At 56.1% G+C, this 12,992-nt stretch overlaps 1 protein-coding gene across 1 annotated transcript in view; it reads right to left on the bottom strand.

The window, feature by feature from the left end:
* Positions 1-1,566: 1,566 nt before the first annotated feature.
* Positions 1,567-12,992, bottom strand: part of MAGIX (MAGI family member, X-linked) — a 257,646-nt gene continuing 246,220 nt past the window's right edge. Inside the window, exon 14 of the mRNA XM_078664524.1 lies at positions 1,567-3,914. Within this exon, the coding sequence (XP_078520650.1) occupies positions 3,358-3,914 (557 nt within the window). The 3' untranslated portion in view covers positions 1,567-3,357. The remainder of the gene's footprint in view (positions 3,915-12,992) is intronic.

Raw genomic sequence — 12,992 nt, forward strand, 5'->3', positions numbered from 1 at the left:
TGAATGTTAATGATGACTAAATGCTCTGTTCTCCTTGTATTCCTGCTCATACCAGCTTAATGAAATGTGTAGAATGGAAAAAGCCAGCCTAGCAATGAATTAGGAAATTGATAAAATTATGGAAATGTATATACAAATATTTTCTATGTTCCTACTGGATCATAGGAATGTCTTTAGCTCATGCTAAAAGGACTATCTGTTAAATATTGGACGGATTTGTTAGCATGAGCTGAAAGCCATTTTGTATTTCTGGCGGCCATTTTGTCTGCCATGTGCTGTGTCCTACCTTTCTGTTGACTGCTCTTGTAGCCTGCCTAGAGACAAACTATGTTTAGCATCTTCCACCTTCGCACATGCCCAGAAGGGCCTAGCTAGTAGAATGCACCTGCTTCTCTAGTATAACTGTGAGGCTATTTTTGCTGCTGTATGGAGAAGTAACTCTCCGCCCACTTTGTTGAGCAAGTACATCTTGTATGCCCAACTTAGTCATTTTGTATGCTTACATGAGCCAGGACTGCCCCTTGGTTTTATGCTGAGTATGTAACCCTCACGTATATAAGGCCCCAGTGTTCTGTACTCCTTAGACTGCCTCATACAGTTGCTAAGGCTTCTATGTGCGGAGCCTCACCTCATTTGAGGTTAATAAAACTCTCTGTTATATTTCAGCTTCTGTGCCAATTTCTTCTTTGTTGGTTTAAACGGACTAAGTATCAGTGGAACCCCTGAGAAGTGGATTTTTGATTACTACACTCCTATCCCAGGCACTTCCTCCTCCCTCCCTGGACTGTGGAGGCAATGGTCTGGATGGGGGGGAGACAGTCCTCTCACCAGGCATTTTTACCGTCCCACTCGCCGTACTTGTGCAGAGCTGGTGAGGAGGCATCCTTACGGGAGTGGCAGGGTCCCCGGTGAGATGCCTCGCCACCCCATTGCTACTCATCCATTCTTATTATTTTCGGGTACTTACCTTCTGGTTCTTCTTTCTAATGGTGAAATCCAAGGTCTCCTGTGGGATTGGTGCATCCTTAATCTACATGCAAGGCAGGCTAGAGGGCTATCGCACATGTGGCGCTGCACAGTGCGTAGGTGCGCTCTGGACCAGGCGCAGAACATACAGGGGTCATCTACTGCTAATTATGGGGTCTGCGCCTTCATACAGGCTCTACACCCATAGGTTAGGCTCTGTCCCCTTTCACACATTCTCTGCCCCCTTCATATTGGCTCTTTCCTGCTTTCTACAGGCTCTGCCCCATTGTACATGCTCTGCCCACCTTTCCACAGACTCCTTCCCTCTCACAGAGGCCCCCCAATCCCCTTCATATGGGCCCTGTCCCCCCATACAGGCTCTGCCCCCTATACAGGCTCTGCCCCCTATACAGGCTCTGCCCCCTATACAGGCTCTGCCCCCTATACAGGCTCTGCCCCCCTATACAGGCTCTGCCCCCCATACAGGCTCTGCCCCCCTATACAGGCTCTGCCCCCTATACAGGCTCTGCCCCCCTATACAGGCCCAGTTCCACTCCACCCGCACCCGTCTCCCAGAGACAAAAGGAACCAGACACAGGATGCGAATACAAGATTTTACTGATAAAGTTAGTTAAAAATATACATCAACTCTGCTAGAAATACTGAAGTAGGTCTGTGAAAAGCACAGAAGACCCCTGGCCTCGGCAGGGGCCCGAAAGGAGCTGGGGGCCCCGGGGTGCAGGTGGTACTGGAGAGAAAGAGAGGGAGAGGCGGTGAGAGAAGAGTGTGGTGAGGATAGTGAAGGGGGAGGAGAGGGTAAGGGGGGGAGGGATGAAGGCCAGAGAGGGCCTGGACGTGAAGGAAATCCTGAACAGGACCAACAGGCCGGCAGGGCTGGGGCCGAGTCATGTGGTGTGTATGCCTATATGTGGGGAGGGGGCTATGTAGGGTTCTACTGACACCCAGGAGCTGCTCTTTGTGAATCCAGTGGGGGTGAGGGCAGGGCTTTAAGTGGGCCGGGTCCTACCGGTGCTCAGCACCCGCAGTTCTAAAAAGCAGGTGCTGTGGCGGGTCCCTATCGGGCTCTCTGTTTTTGTCCTCACCCTCAGGGTGAAACAAATCTTAACTCTGCAGCAGTGGCCCCTTCACCGCCTTTGATGTAACTTCCAAGAGACTCGTTATAGTTCTTTCACACTCACATCATTTCAGAAGTGAAGCATTTCCAATATCAATAAGGGTGCACCTGTGACATCATGACACCAAGTTGGCAGGGTATGCTCAGACGTAGGTCCCTTGCTCACTTTGACACTGGACAAGCTAGCCTGGCTGATGAAGTGTGTTACCCAGAAACCGGTCCTCGGAAGCTTGTTTCCGGTCCAGGGAAGGCCTGGCTTGGCAGTTCGGGCTGGACTGTTCCCATGAGGCACAGGGTCAGATTGATTTGCATATGGCCATGTCTGAACTGGGGTGGCAGAGTGAGCTAAAGAATGATGATGGATTAAACCCAGATCAGTTGACTGAGGGTGAGTGTCTGAAAAGTTTCAGTGCTCCGTCCATCATCTCCTTGTGGCAGGGTATGCCCAGACGTGAGTCCCTTGCTCACTTTGCCACTGGATTCAAGCTAGCCTGGCTGATGAGGAGTGTGAGAGAGCAGGAGAGGGGTGTGTGTGGGGACCAGCGAGAGACAGGCGGAGAGAGTGAGAGAACGGGAGAAGAGTGTGAGAGAGAAAGAGTGCAGGGAAAGAAGAGAGAGAGGCGGAGATTGAGAGGACAGGGGAGTGAGACGGAGTACCACGGGAGAGAGGGGAGTGAGTGTATGTGAGACAGCGAGAGATGGAGTGAGTTAGAGGACAGGAGAGAGTGAGTGATGCAAATGAGATAAAAAGAGAGAGCCCGGGAGGGCCCGATGGACAGAAAGAGAGAAACAAAGTGAGAGGTTGGAAGAGATTGTATGAAAAGAGAAACTGAGCTAGCGAGAGGCATGGGAGTGATGCAGGTCAGGGAGGGGGAGTGAGGTGTGCTGGAGAGGTGGGGGGGGGCAGGAGGACTGTGGCCCCGCGGAGGGCCCCGCGTCTGAGGTGGAGGGCCAGGAGTGTGGCAATATGGAGGGCCCCGCGTCTGAGGTGGAGGGGCGGGAGTGTGGCACCACGGAGGGCCCCGTGTCTGAGGTGAAGGGGCCGGAGTGTGGCCCCATGGAGGGCCCGTATCTTAGAGGTGGACAGGAGTGTGGCCCCATGTCTCTGAGGTGGAGGGGCCGGAGTGTGGCACCATGGAGGGCCCGTGCCTTATAGATGGACAGGAGTGTGGCCCCACAGAGGGCCCCTGTGCCTCAGGAGAGCACTATAGCCGCAGGGAGGGCCCCGTGTCCCCATGACAGGAGGCGGTCCTCTCTCACCACACCGCCTCCCACTTCTCCCTCTCGCCGCCTTCCGTGCCCAAGAAGCCCCCTGCGAAGCCCCCCTCTGCCCGCTGCCCCTGGGGGAGGCTGCGGCCCTTGCGTAGGGTGCGGGAGAGGCGCTCAGGGCTGGGCACAAGCCAGGGGCCCGCCTCCACTGAGGGCCTCAGCCGGGGCCCCATAAGGCTGCTGGCCCCCCGGAGGGGCCCTGTCCCCGACACCCTGTCCCTCTGGGGCGATAGGGACTTGCACTCCCTGGGGGGCTGCTGTGGCAGGGCCTGGGTCTCCCCCCTGACCTCTGACCTGCGGCCCCGGGGCCGCCCCTCACGAGTGGAGGTCTCTCTTCTGCCACCCTGGTGGCCGCTTTGGTCCTCTTTGGGGGTCTTTGGGGTCCCACGACGGTCTCTGCTGAGGTGGGGTGCGCTCTTCCGCGTGTTGGCATCAGGGGCCCCCTGGTCCCGCGACGCTTCCGGGGGTTCCGGATCCCTCCGACTAGGCTTGGCACCAGCCTCTGGCAGTGATTCGGAGCTGGGACTTCGGGGCGCCTGGGTATCTGAGGGGAGAGAAATCAAGCATGAGCACTCAGCCTAGAGAGTCAGGTACTCACTGAACCCTGAGACCACTCAACGTAGGTACTCATTGAACCCCAGGACAATCAAACTCATGAACCAATCAGCTTAAGGAGTCAGGTACCCACTAAACTAGGCCTGGGCGGTGAACTTCGCAGAGTTTTCTGCACTCCGCACTCCACTGAGCTCGCGGAGTGCAGAAAACTGTGCTTCGCGATGTGCGAGCGGGATTTTTTCCCCGCTACCGTTTGCGATCGCGAGCAGTAAGTTCGCGAGAAGCCGCTCGGGTAGAATTTCTACCCAAAAGGCAGGAATACCAGCACAAACTGCAGTTCGCACTGCACTCCGCCACTCGAGGAACTTCGCAGAGTTTTTTTGTAACTTCGCAGAGTTCTGCTTAGAAAAACTCTGTGAACTACTTCCAGGGTTACAATAAACCACTCAGCTTAGGGAGTCAGGTACTCACTGAACCAATCAGCTTAAGAAGTCAGGTACTCACTGAACCAATCAGCTTAGGGAGTCATGCACTCACTGAATCACTCAACTTAGGGAGTCTGCACTCACTGAACCATAACACCACTCAAATCATGGACTCGACTCATGATGTCAGGCACTCACAGGACCACTCAACTTAGGGAGTCAACTACTCACTGAACCCTGGGACCACTCAGCTCATGAACCGCAGGACCACTCAGCTCATGGACTCAACTCATGGAGCCTAAATGCCTTAGGCATAAAAAGTACAGCCTTGGAGCTACTGACATCTTTTCTGGAGAACCAGGAAAATACAGTGACGCTGGACAACTTTAGCTGCAGCGCATTCTCCCTGCCTGGTGGAGTGCCACAGGGATTGTCACACAGGAGTGCCACAGGGATCGTCACACAGGAGTGCCGCAGGGATCGTCACTAGAGAGTGCCGCAGGCATCATCACCTGGGAGTGCTGCAGGGATCGCCACTCGGGAGTGCCGCAGGGATCACTACCCAGGAGTGCCGCAGGGATCGTCACACAGGAGTGCTGCAGGGATCGCCACTCGGGAGTGCCGCAGGGATCGTCCCTCGGGAGTGCTGCAGGGATCATCACTCGGGAGTGCTGCAGGGATCGTCACTAGTGAGTGCCATAGGGATCGTCACACAGGAGTGCCGCAGGGATCGTCACTAGAGAGTGCCGCAGGGATCGCCACTCGGGAGTGTCGCAGGGATCGTCACTCGGGAGTGCTGCAGGGATCGTCACTAGTGAGTGCCATAGGGATTGTCACACAGGGGTGCCGCAGGGATAGTCACTAGAGAGTGCCGCAGGGATCATCACTCGGGAGTGCCGCAGGGATCATCACTAGAGAGTGCTGCAGGGATCATCACTAGTGAGTGCCGCAGGGATCGTCACACAGGAGTGCCGCAGGGATCGTCACTAGAGAGTGCCGCAGGGATCATCACTCGGGAGTGCCGCAGGGATCGCTACACGGGATTGCCGCAGGGATCGCCACTCAGGAGTGCCACAGGGATCACCACTAGAGAGTGCCACAGGGATCACCACTCGGGAGTGTCGCAGGGATCGCCACTCGGGAGTGCCGCAGGGATCGCCACTTGGGAGTGCCGCAGGGATCGCCACTCGGGAGTGTCGCAGGGATCGTCACTCGGGAGTGCTGCAGGGATCGTCACTAGTGAGTGCCATAGGGATCGTCACACAGGAGTGCCTAAGGGATCGTCACTAGAGAGTGCCGTAGGGATCATCACTCAGGAGTGCCGCAGGGATCGCCACTCGGGAGTGTCGCAGGGATCCCCACTCGGGAGTGCCGCAGGGATCACCACTCGGGAGTGCCGCAGGGATCGCCACTCGGGAGTGCCGCAGGGGTCACCACTCGGGAGTGCCGCAGGGATCACCACTCGGGAGTGCTGCAGGGATCACCACTCGGGAGTGCCGCAGGGATCGCCACTCTGGAGTGCTGCAGGGATCGCCACTCTGGAGTGCCGCAGGGATCGCCACTCAGGAGTGCTGCAGGGATCGCCACTCGGGAGTGCCGCAGGGATCGCCACTCGGGAGTGCCGCAAAGATCGCCACACGGGAGTGCCGTAGGGATCGTCATTAGAAAGTGCCACAGGGATCGTCACTAGTGAGTGACGCAGAGATCGCCACACGGGAGTGCCGTAGGGATCATCATTAGAGAGTGCCGCAGGGATCGCTACTCGGGAGTGCCACAGGGATCGCCACTTGGGAGTGCCATAGGATCGTCATTAGAGAGTGCCACAGGGATCGTCACTAGTGAGTGCCACAGGGATCGCCACACAGGAGTGCCGCAGGGATCACCACTAGAGAGTGCCACAGGGATCACCACTCAGGAGTGTCGCAGGGATCGCCACTCAGGAGTGCCGCAGGGATCGCCACTCGGGAGTGCCTCAGGGATCGCCACTCGGGAGTGCCATAGGGATCGCCACTCGGGAGTGCCGTAGGGATCGCCACTCGGGATTGCCGCAGGGATCGCCACTCAGGAGTGCCACAGGGATCGCCACTAGAGAGTGCCACAGGGATCACCACTCGGGAGTGTCGCAGGGATCGCCACTCGGGAGTGCCGCAGGGATCGCCACTCGGGAGTGCCGCAGGGATCGCCACTCGGGAGTGTCGCAGGGATCGTCACTCGGGAGTGCTGCAGGGATCGTCACTAGTGAGTGCCATAGGGATCGTCACACAGGAGTGCCTAAGGGATCGTCACTAGAGAGTGCCGTAGGGATCCTCACTCAGGAGTGCCGCAGGGATCGCCACTTGGGAGTGTCGCAGGGATCCCCACTCAGGAGTGCCGCAGGGATCACCACTCGGGAGTGCCGCAGGGATCGCCACTCGGGAGTGCCGCAGGGGTCACCACTCGGGAGTGCCGCAGGGATCACCACTCGGGAGTGCTGCAGGGATCACCACTCGGGAGTGCCGCAGGGATCGCCACTCTGGAGTGCTGCAGGGATCGCCACTCTGGAGTGCCGCAGGGATCGCCACTCGGGAGTGCCGCAGGGATCGCCACTCGGGAGTGCCGCAAAGATCGCCACACGGGAGTGCCGTAGGGATCGTCATTAGAAAGTGCCACAGGGATCGTCACTAGTGAGTGACGCAGAGATCGCCACACGGGAGTGCCGTAGGGATCATCATTAGAGAGTGCCGCAGGGATCGCTACTCGGGAGTGCCACAGGGATCGCCACTTGGGAGTGCCATAGGATCGTCATTAGAGAGTGCCACAGGGATCGTCACTAGTGAGTGCCGCAGGGATCGCCACACAGGAGTGCCGCAGGGATCGCCACTAGAGAGTGCCACAGGGATCACCACTCGGGAGTGTCGCAGGGATCGCCACTCAGGAGTGCCGCAGGGATCGCCACTCGGGAGTGCCTCAGGGATCGCCACTCGGGAGTGCCGTAGGGATCGCCACTCGGGAGTGCCGTAGGGATCGCCACTCGGGAGTGTCGCAGGGATCGTCACTCGGGAGTGCTGCAGGGATCGTCACTAGTGAGTGCCATAGGGATCGTCACACAGGAGTGCCTAAGGGATCGTCACTAGAGAGTGCCGTAGGGATCATCACTCAGGAGTGCCGCAGGGATCGCCACTCGGGAGTGTCGCAGGGATCCCCACTCAGGAGTGCCGCAGGGATCACCACTCGGGAGTGCCGCAGGGATCGCCACTCAGGAGTGCCGCAGGGGTCACCACTCGGGAGTGCCGCAGGGATCACCACTCGGGAGTGCTGCAGGGATCACCACTCGGGAGTGCCGCAGGGATCGCCACTCTGGAGTGCTGCAGGGATCGCCACTCTGGAGTGCCGCAGGGATCGCCACTCAGGAGTGCTGCAGGGATCGCCACTCGGGAGTGCCACAGGGATCGCCACTCGGGAGTGCCACAAAGATCCCCACTCGGGAGTGCCATAGGGATCGTCATTAGAAAGTGCCACAGGGATCGTCACTAGTGAGTGACGCAGAGATCGCCACACGGGAGTGCCGTAGGGATCATCATTAGAGAGTGCCGCAGGGATCGCTACTCGGGAGTGCCACAGGGAACGCCACTTGGGAGTGCAATAGGATCATCATTAGAGAGTGCCACAGGGATCGTCACTAGTGAGTGCCGCAGGGATTGCCACACAGGAGTGCCGCAGGGATCGTCATTAGAAAGTGCCACAGGGATCGCCACTCGGGAGTGCCGCAGAGATCGCCACTGGGGAGTGCCGTAGGGTTCGTCATTAGAGAGTGCCACATGGATCGTCACTAGTGAGTGGCGCAGGGATAGTCACCTGGGAGTGCCGCAGGGATCGTCACTCGAGAGTGCCGCAGGGAACATCACTTGAGAGTGCCGCAGGGATCACCACTCTGGAGTTCCACAGGGATCACTACCTGGGAGTTCCGCAGGGATCGCCACTCGGGAGTGCCGTAGGGATCCTCATTAGAGAGTGCCACATGGATCGTCACTAGTGAATGCCACAGGGATCGTCACCTGGGAGTGCCGCAAGGATCGTCACTCGAGAGTGCCGCAGGGAACATCACACGAGAGTGCCGCAGGGATCACCACTCGGGAGTTCCGCAGGGATCACCACCCGGGAGTGCCGTAGGGATCATCACTCGGGACTGCCGCAGGGATCGCCACACGGGAGTGCCGTAGGGATAATCATTAAAGAGTGCCGCAGGGATTGTCATTAGAGAGTGTCCCAGGGATCGCCACTTGGGAATGCCACAGGGATCGCCACTTGGGAGTGCCGCAGGGATCGCCACTTGGAAGTGCCACAGGGATCGCCACTTGGGAGTGCCGCAGGGATCGTCATTTGAGAGTGCCGCAGGGATCAACACTCGAGAGTGCCGCAGGGAGCACCACTCGGTAGTGCCGTAGGGATCGTCATTTGAGAGTGCCGCAGGGATCGTCATTTGAGAGTGCCACAGGGATCGCCACTTGGGAGTGCCGCAGGGATCGTCATTTGAGAGTGCCGCAGGGATCAACACTCGAGAGTGCTGCAGGGAGCACCACTTGGGAGTGCCGTAGGGATCGTCATTTGAGAGTGCCGTAGGGATCGTCATTTGAGAGTGCCACAGGGATCGCCACTAGTGAGTGCTGCAGGGATCGCTACCCTGGAGTGCCACAGGGATCGTCACTTGGGAGTGCCACAGGGATCGTCATTAGAGAGTGCCACAGGGATCGCCAGTGCCACAGGGATCATCACTCAAGAGTGCCGCAGGGATCACTACCCAGGAGTGCCACAGGTATCGCTACACGGGAGTGAAACAGGGATCGCTACACTGGAGTGCCGCAGGGATCTTCACTTGGGAGTGCCACAGGGATCACCACTCGGGAGTGCCACAGGGATCGCAACTCAGACCCACCCTTTTTAACGTATATGCTAGAGAACTCACCCCTCTGATTCAATCCTTCAGTTTCTCTCTCACCTCATAGGCGGATGATACTTAAATTGCTTTATCTGCCGCTAATGACGCTAACTTCACCAGCCTGCCGCTCCACAACTGTATGAGGAGAAGTGGCACCCGGATGAGCAGGCATTGCCTCAAACTGAATTCTGATTAAACAGATGTGATCCTTCTGGGAAACAATCCCCAATTCTGGTCTGCCGCTAGCCGGCCATCAGAAGTGGGCACGCGTCCCCTGCCCCTTACAAAAGCCAAACGTCTCGGGGTGATGCTCGGTGACAAGCTACGTTTTAGCGAGCAATCAACGCGGTCCTATCATCTTCTTATAATGTCCTCAGAATCATAAGACACATTATACGCTTTCTTCCGATCAAATCCAGAAAAACGGTCATATCCTCATTAAACCTCTCCAAATTGGATTACTGTAACGAGCTATACATTACTCTTCAGGTACAATATATTAAGAAACTCCAGGCGCTGCAGAACCCTGCCGCTAGATTACTTCTTGCCCTCCTAAACACCACTCCGTCGCCCACCCATCAAAGGTTTGCACCGGCTGACGGCAAGGAGCCGGAGCAAATTCAAAACACTGCACTCTGCCTCACATATGAGGCCTTGCACGCTACAGGGCCTGGTTTTCTGAGACAAGCTATTCCCTGGTTTGTCCCCAACAGGAACCTCAGATCAAAGGAATCCCACAAAGTTACCGCCTTCAGATGCAATAAAGCGAAATGGGGTGGAAGACGCTTCATTGCGGGAGCAACGAACAGTGGAACCTCCTGCCGATGCACAGTAGACCTGCCCCCTCCCTGTAGGTCTTCAGAAAGCTGCTAAAAACCTGGCTTTTCACTCTTTAGTCCTCTCTCTGTTTCACCAGTGCTCTTTTTTTAAGCCAGCGCCAAGACACCCCTGGGTATACGTAGGGCCTGATTCACAGAACTAACTTAAGACAAAATCCTAAACGTACTACCATTTTGGTATTCACAGAGGGCACTTACGCATTTCGGTATTCACACAAGTTAGGAGTCCTAAATGCCTTCTGTGAATACCGAAAGTCTTAAAGTTAGGATTTTTCTCGGTTTAGGAGTAGTAAAGTTTGGAGTCCTAACTTCTGTGAATACCAAAATGAGTAAGTGCCTTCTATAGTAAGTTTAGGATTTTGTCTGAAGTTATTTCTGTGAATCGGGCCCGTAGTGCTTTACAAATCTTTTAACGTAACATAACACTCAACTGACGTACTCACTGAGTCATAAGGCCACTAAACTCAGGTACTCACTAAACCTCAGGACCACTCCACTCAGTTACTCACTGAACCATGAGATCACTCAACGTGCAGAGTCACGTACTCACAAGACCACTCAACGTGCAGAGTCAGGTACTCACAGGACCACTCAACGGTCAGAGTCAGGTACTCACAGGACCACTCAACGTGCAGAGTCAGGTACTCACAGGACTACTCAACGTGCAGAGTCAGGTACTCACAGGACCACTCAACGTGCAGAGTCAGGTACTCACAGGACCACTCAACGTGTAGAGTCAGGTACTCACAGGACCACTCAACGTGCAGAGTCAGGTACTCACAGGACCACTCAACGTGCAGAGTCAGGTACTCACAGGACCACTCAACGTGCAGAGTCAGGTACTCACAGGACCACTCAACGTGCAGAGTCACGTACTCACAGGACTACTCAACGTGCAGAGTCAGGTACTCACAGGACCACTCAACATGCTGAGTCACGTACTCACAGGACTACTCAACGTGCAGAGTCAGGTACTCACAGGACCACTCAACGTGCAGAGTCAGGTACTCACAGGACCACTCAACGTGCAGAGTCAGGTACTCACAGGACCACTCAACGTGCAGAGTCAGGTACTCACAGGCCCACTCAACGTGCAGAGTCAGGTACTCACAGGACCACTCAACGTGCAGAGTCAGGTACTCACAGGACCACGCAACGTGCAGAGTCAGGTACTCACAGGACCACTCAAAGTGCAGAGTCAGGTACTCACAGGACCACTCAATGTGCAGAGTCAGGTACTCACAGGCCCACTCAACGTGTAGAGTCAGGTACTCACAGGACCACTCAACGTGCAGAGTCAGGTACTCACAGGACCACTCAACGTGCAGGGTCAGGTACTCACAGGCCCACTCAACGTGCAGGGTCAGGAACTCACAGGATCACTCAACGTGCAGAGTCAGGTACTCACAGGACCACTCAACGTGCAGAGTCAGGTACTCACAGGACCACTCAACGTGTAGAGTCAGGTACTCACAGGACCACTCAACGTGCAGAGTCAGGTACTCACAGGACCACTCAACGGTCAGACTCAGGTACTCACAGAACCGCTCAACGTGCAGAGTCAGGTACTCACAGGACCACTCAACGTGCAGGGTCAGGTACTCACAGGACCACTCAACGTGCAGAGTCAGGTACTCACAGGACCACTCAACGTGCAGGGTCAGGAACTCACAGGATCACTCAACGTGCAGAGTCAGGTACTCACAGGACCACTCAACGTGCAGAGTCAGGTACTCACAGGACCACTCAACGTGTAGAGTCAGGTACTCACAGGACCACTCAACGTGTAGAGTCAGGTACTCACATGATCACTCAACGTGCAGAGTCAGGTACTCACAGGATCACTCAACGTGTAGAGTCAGGTACTCACATGATCACTCAACGTGCAGAGTCAGGTACTCACAGGATCACTCAACGTGCAGAGTCAGGTACTCACAGGATCACTCAACGTGCAGAGTCAGGTACTCACAGGACCACTCAACGTGCAGGGTCAGGTACTCACAGGACCACTCAACGTGCAGAGTCAGGTACTCACAGGACCACTCAACGTGCAGAGTCAGGTACTCACAGGACCACTCAACGTGCAGAGTCAGGTACTCACAGGACCACTCAACGTGCAGAGTCAGGTACTCACAGGACCACGCAACGTGCAGAGTCAGGTACTCACAGGACCACTCAACGTGCAGAGTCAGTGTTGGACTTTGGCCCTTAGGGCAGGTTCACCCCTAGACTTTTTGCTTGAAATGGTGACCTGGAGATGGTGATTTTTGGATTCTGCGCACTTTCACTGTGTCCCAGTGGAAAGTGCGTGCGCACTCTGAGTGCATGTGCTGAGCTAGGCCTGCCCGCCCATAGGAATGCATGGGGAATGTATGTGTCCCTGGTAGTTCCTGATGCGTGGGGTGTACAGGCTTGAGTCTGGTATGTGTGAACTTGTGTGAGTGAATGCTGCGCAACGGTGTATGCAGCATGTATGTGTCTAGTAGCGAAGCGCCATTTCTAGACATGGCTGTACGTGTGCTGTGAGGGTGCTGGCGTGTGATTGGCTGGAGCTGGCTGGCATGCCAGGCTCCAGGAAGTCTGGATGGGTCTGCCCGGTGGTGAGTGGGAGATTAGCATGAGTGATGTGTGGGAGGAGTGTACCTGTGTCCTGGATGGGCTGGGTTTTCCCCACACAATGCTGGCTCCGCCCCCCTGTGGTGTGTCTAATGACCCAAGCCCTGCCAGTGAATAGAGAGGGTGGTTGAGGTAAACAGAGTACTCAAGAACCAGCTGCGACTGGTTCCGCCCCCACTCTGCACCCTCAGACAAAGGAATGCACTGTATAAAAATGGGACTGTGTCCCCACTGAAGTTGTTCTCTTCCAGGATCCTGAGGGGGCTGTTGCT

Source organism: Lissotriton helveticus, chromosome 10, assembly GCF_964261635.1.
Source record: "Lissotriton helveticus chromosome 10, aLisHel1.1, whole genome shotgun sequence".
Lineage (NCBI taxonomy): Eukaryota > Metazoa > Chordata > Amphibia > Caudata > Salamandridae > Lissotriton > Lissotriton helveticus.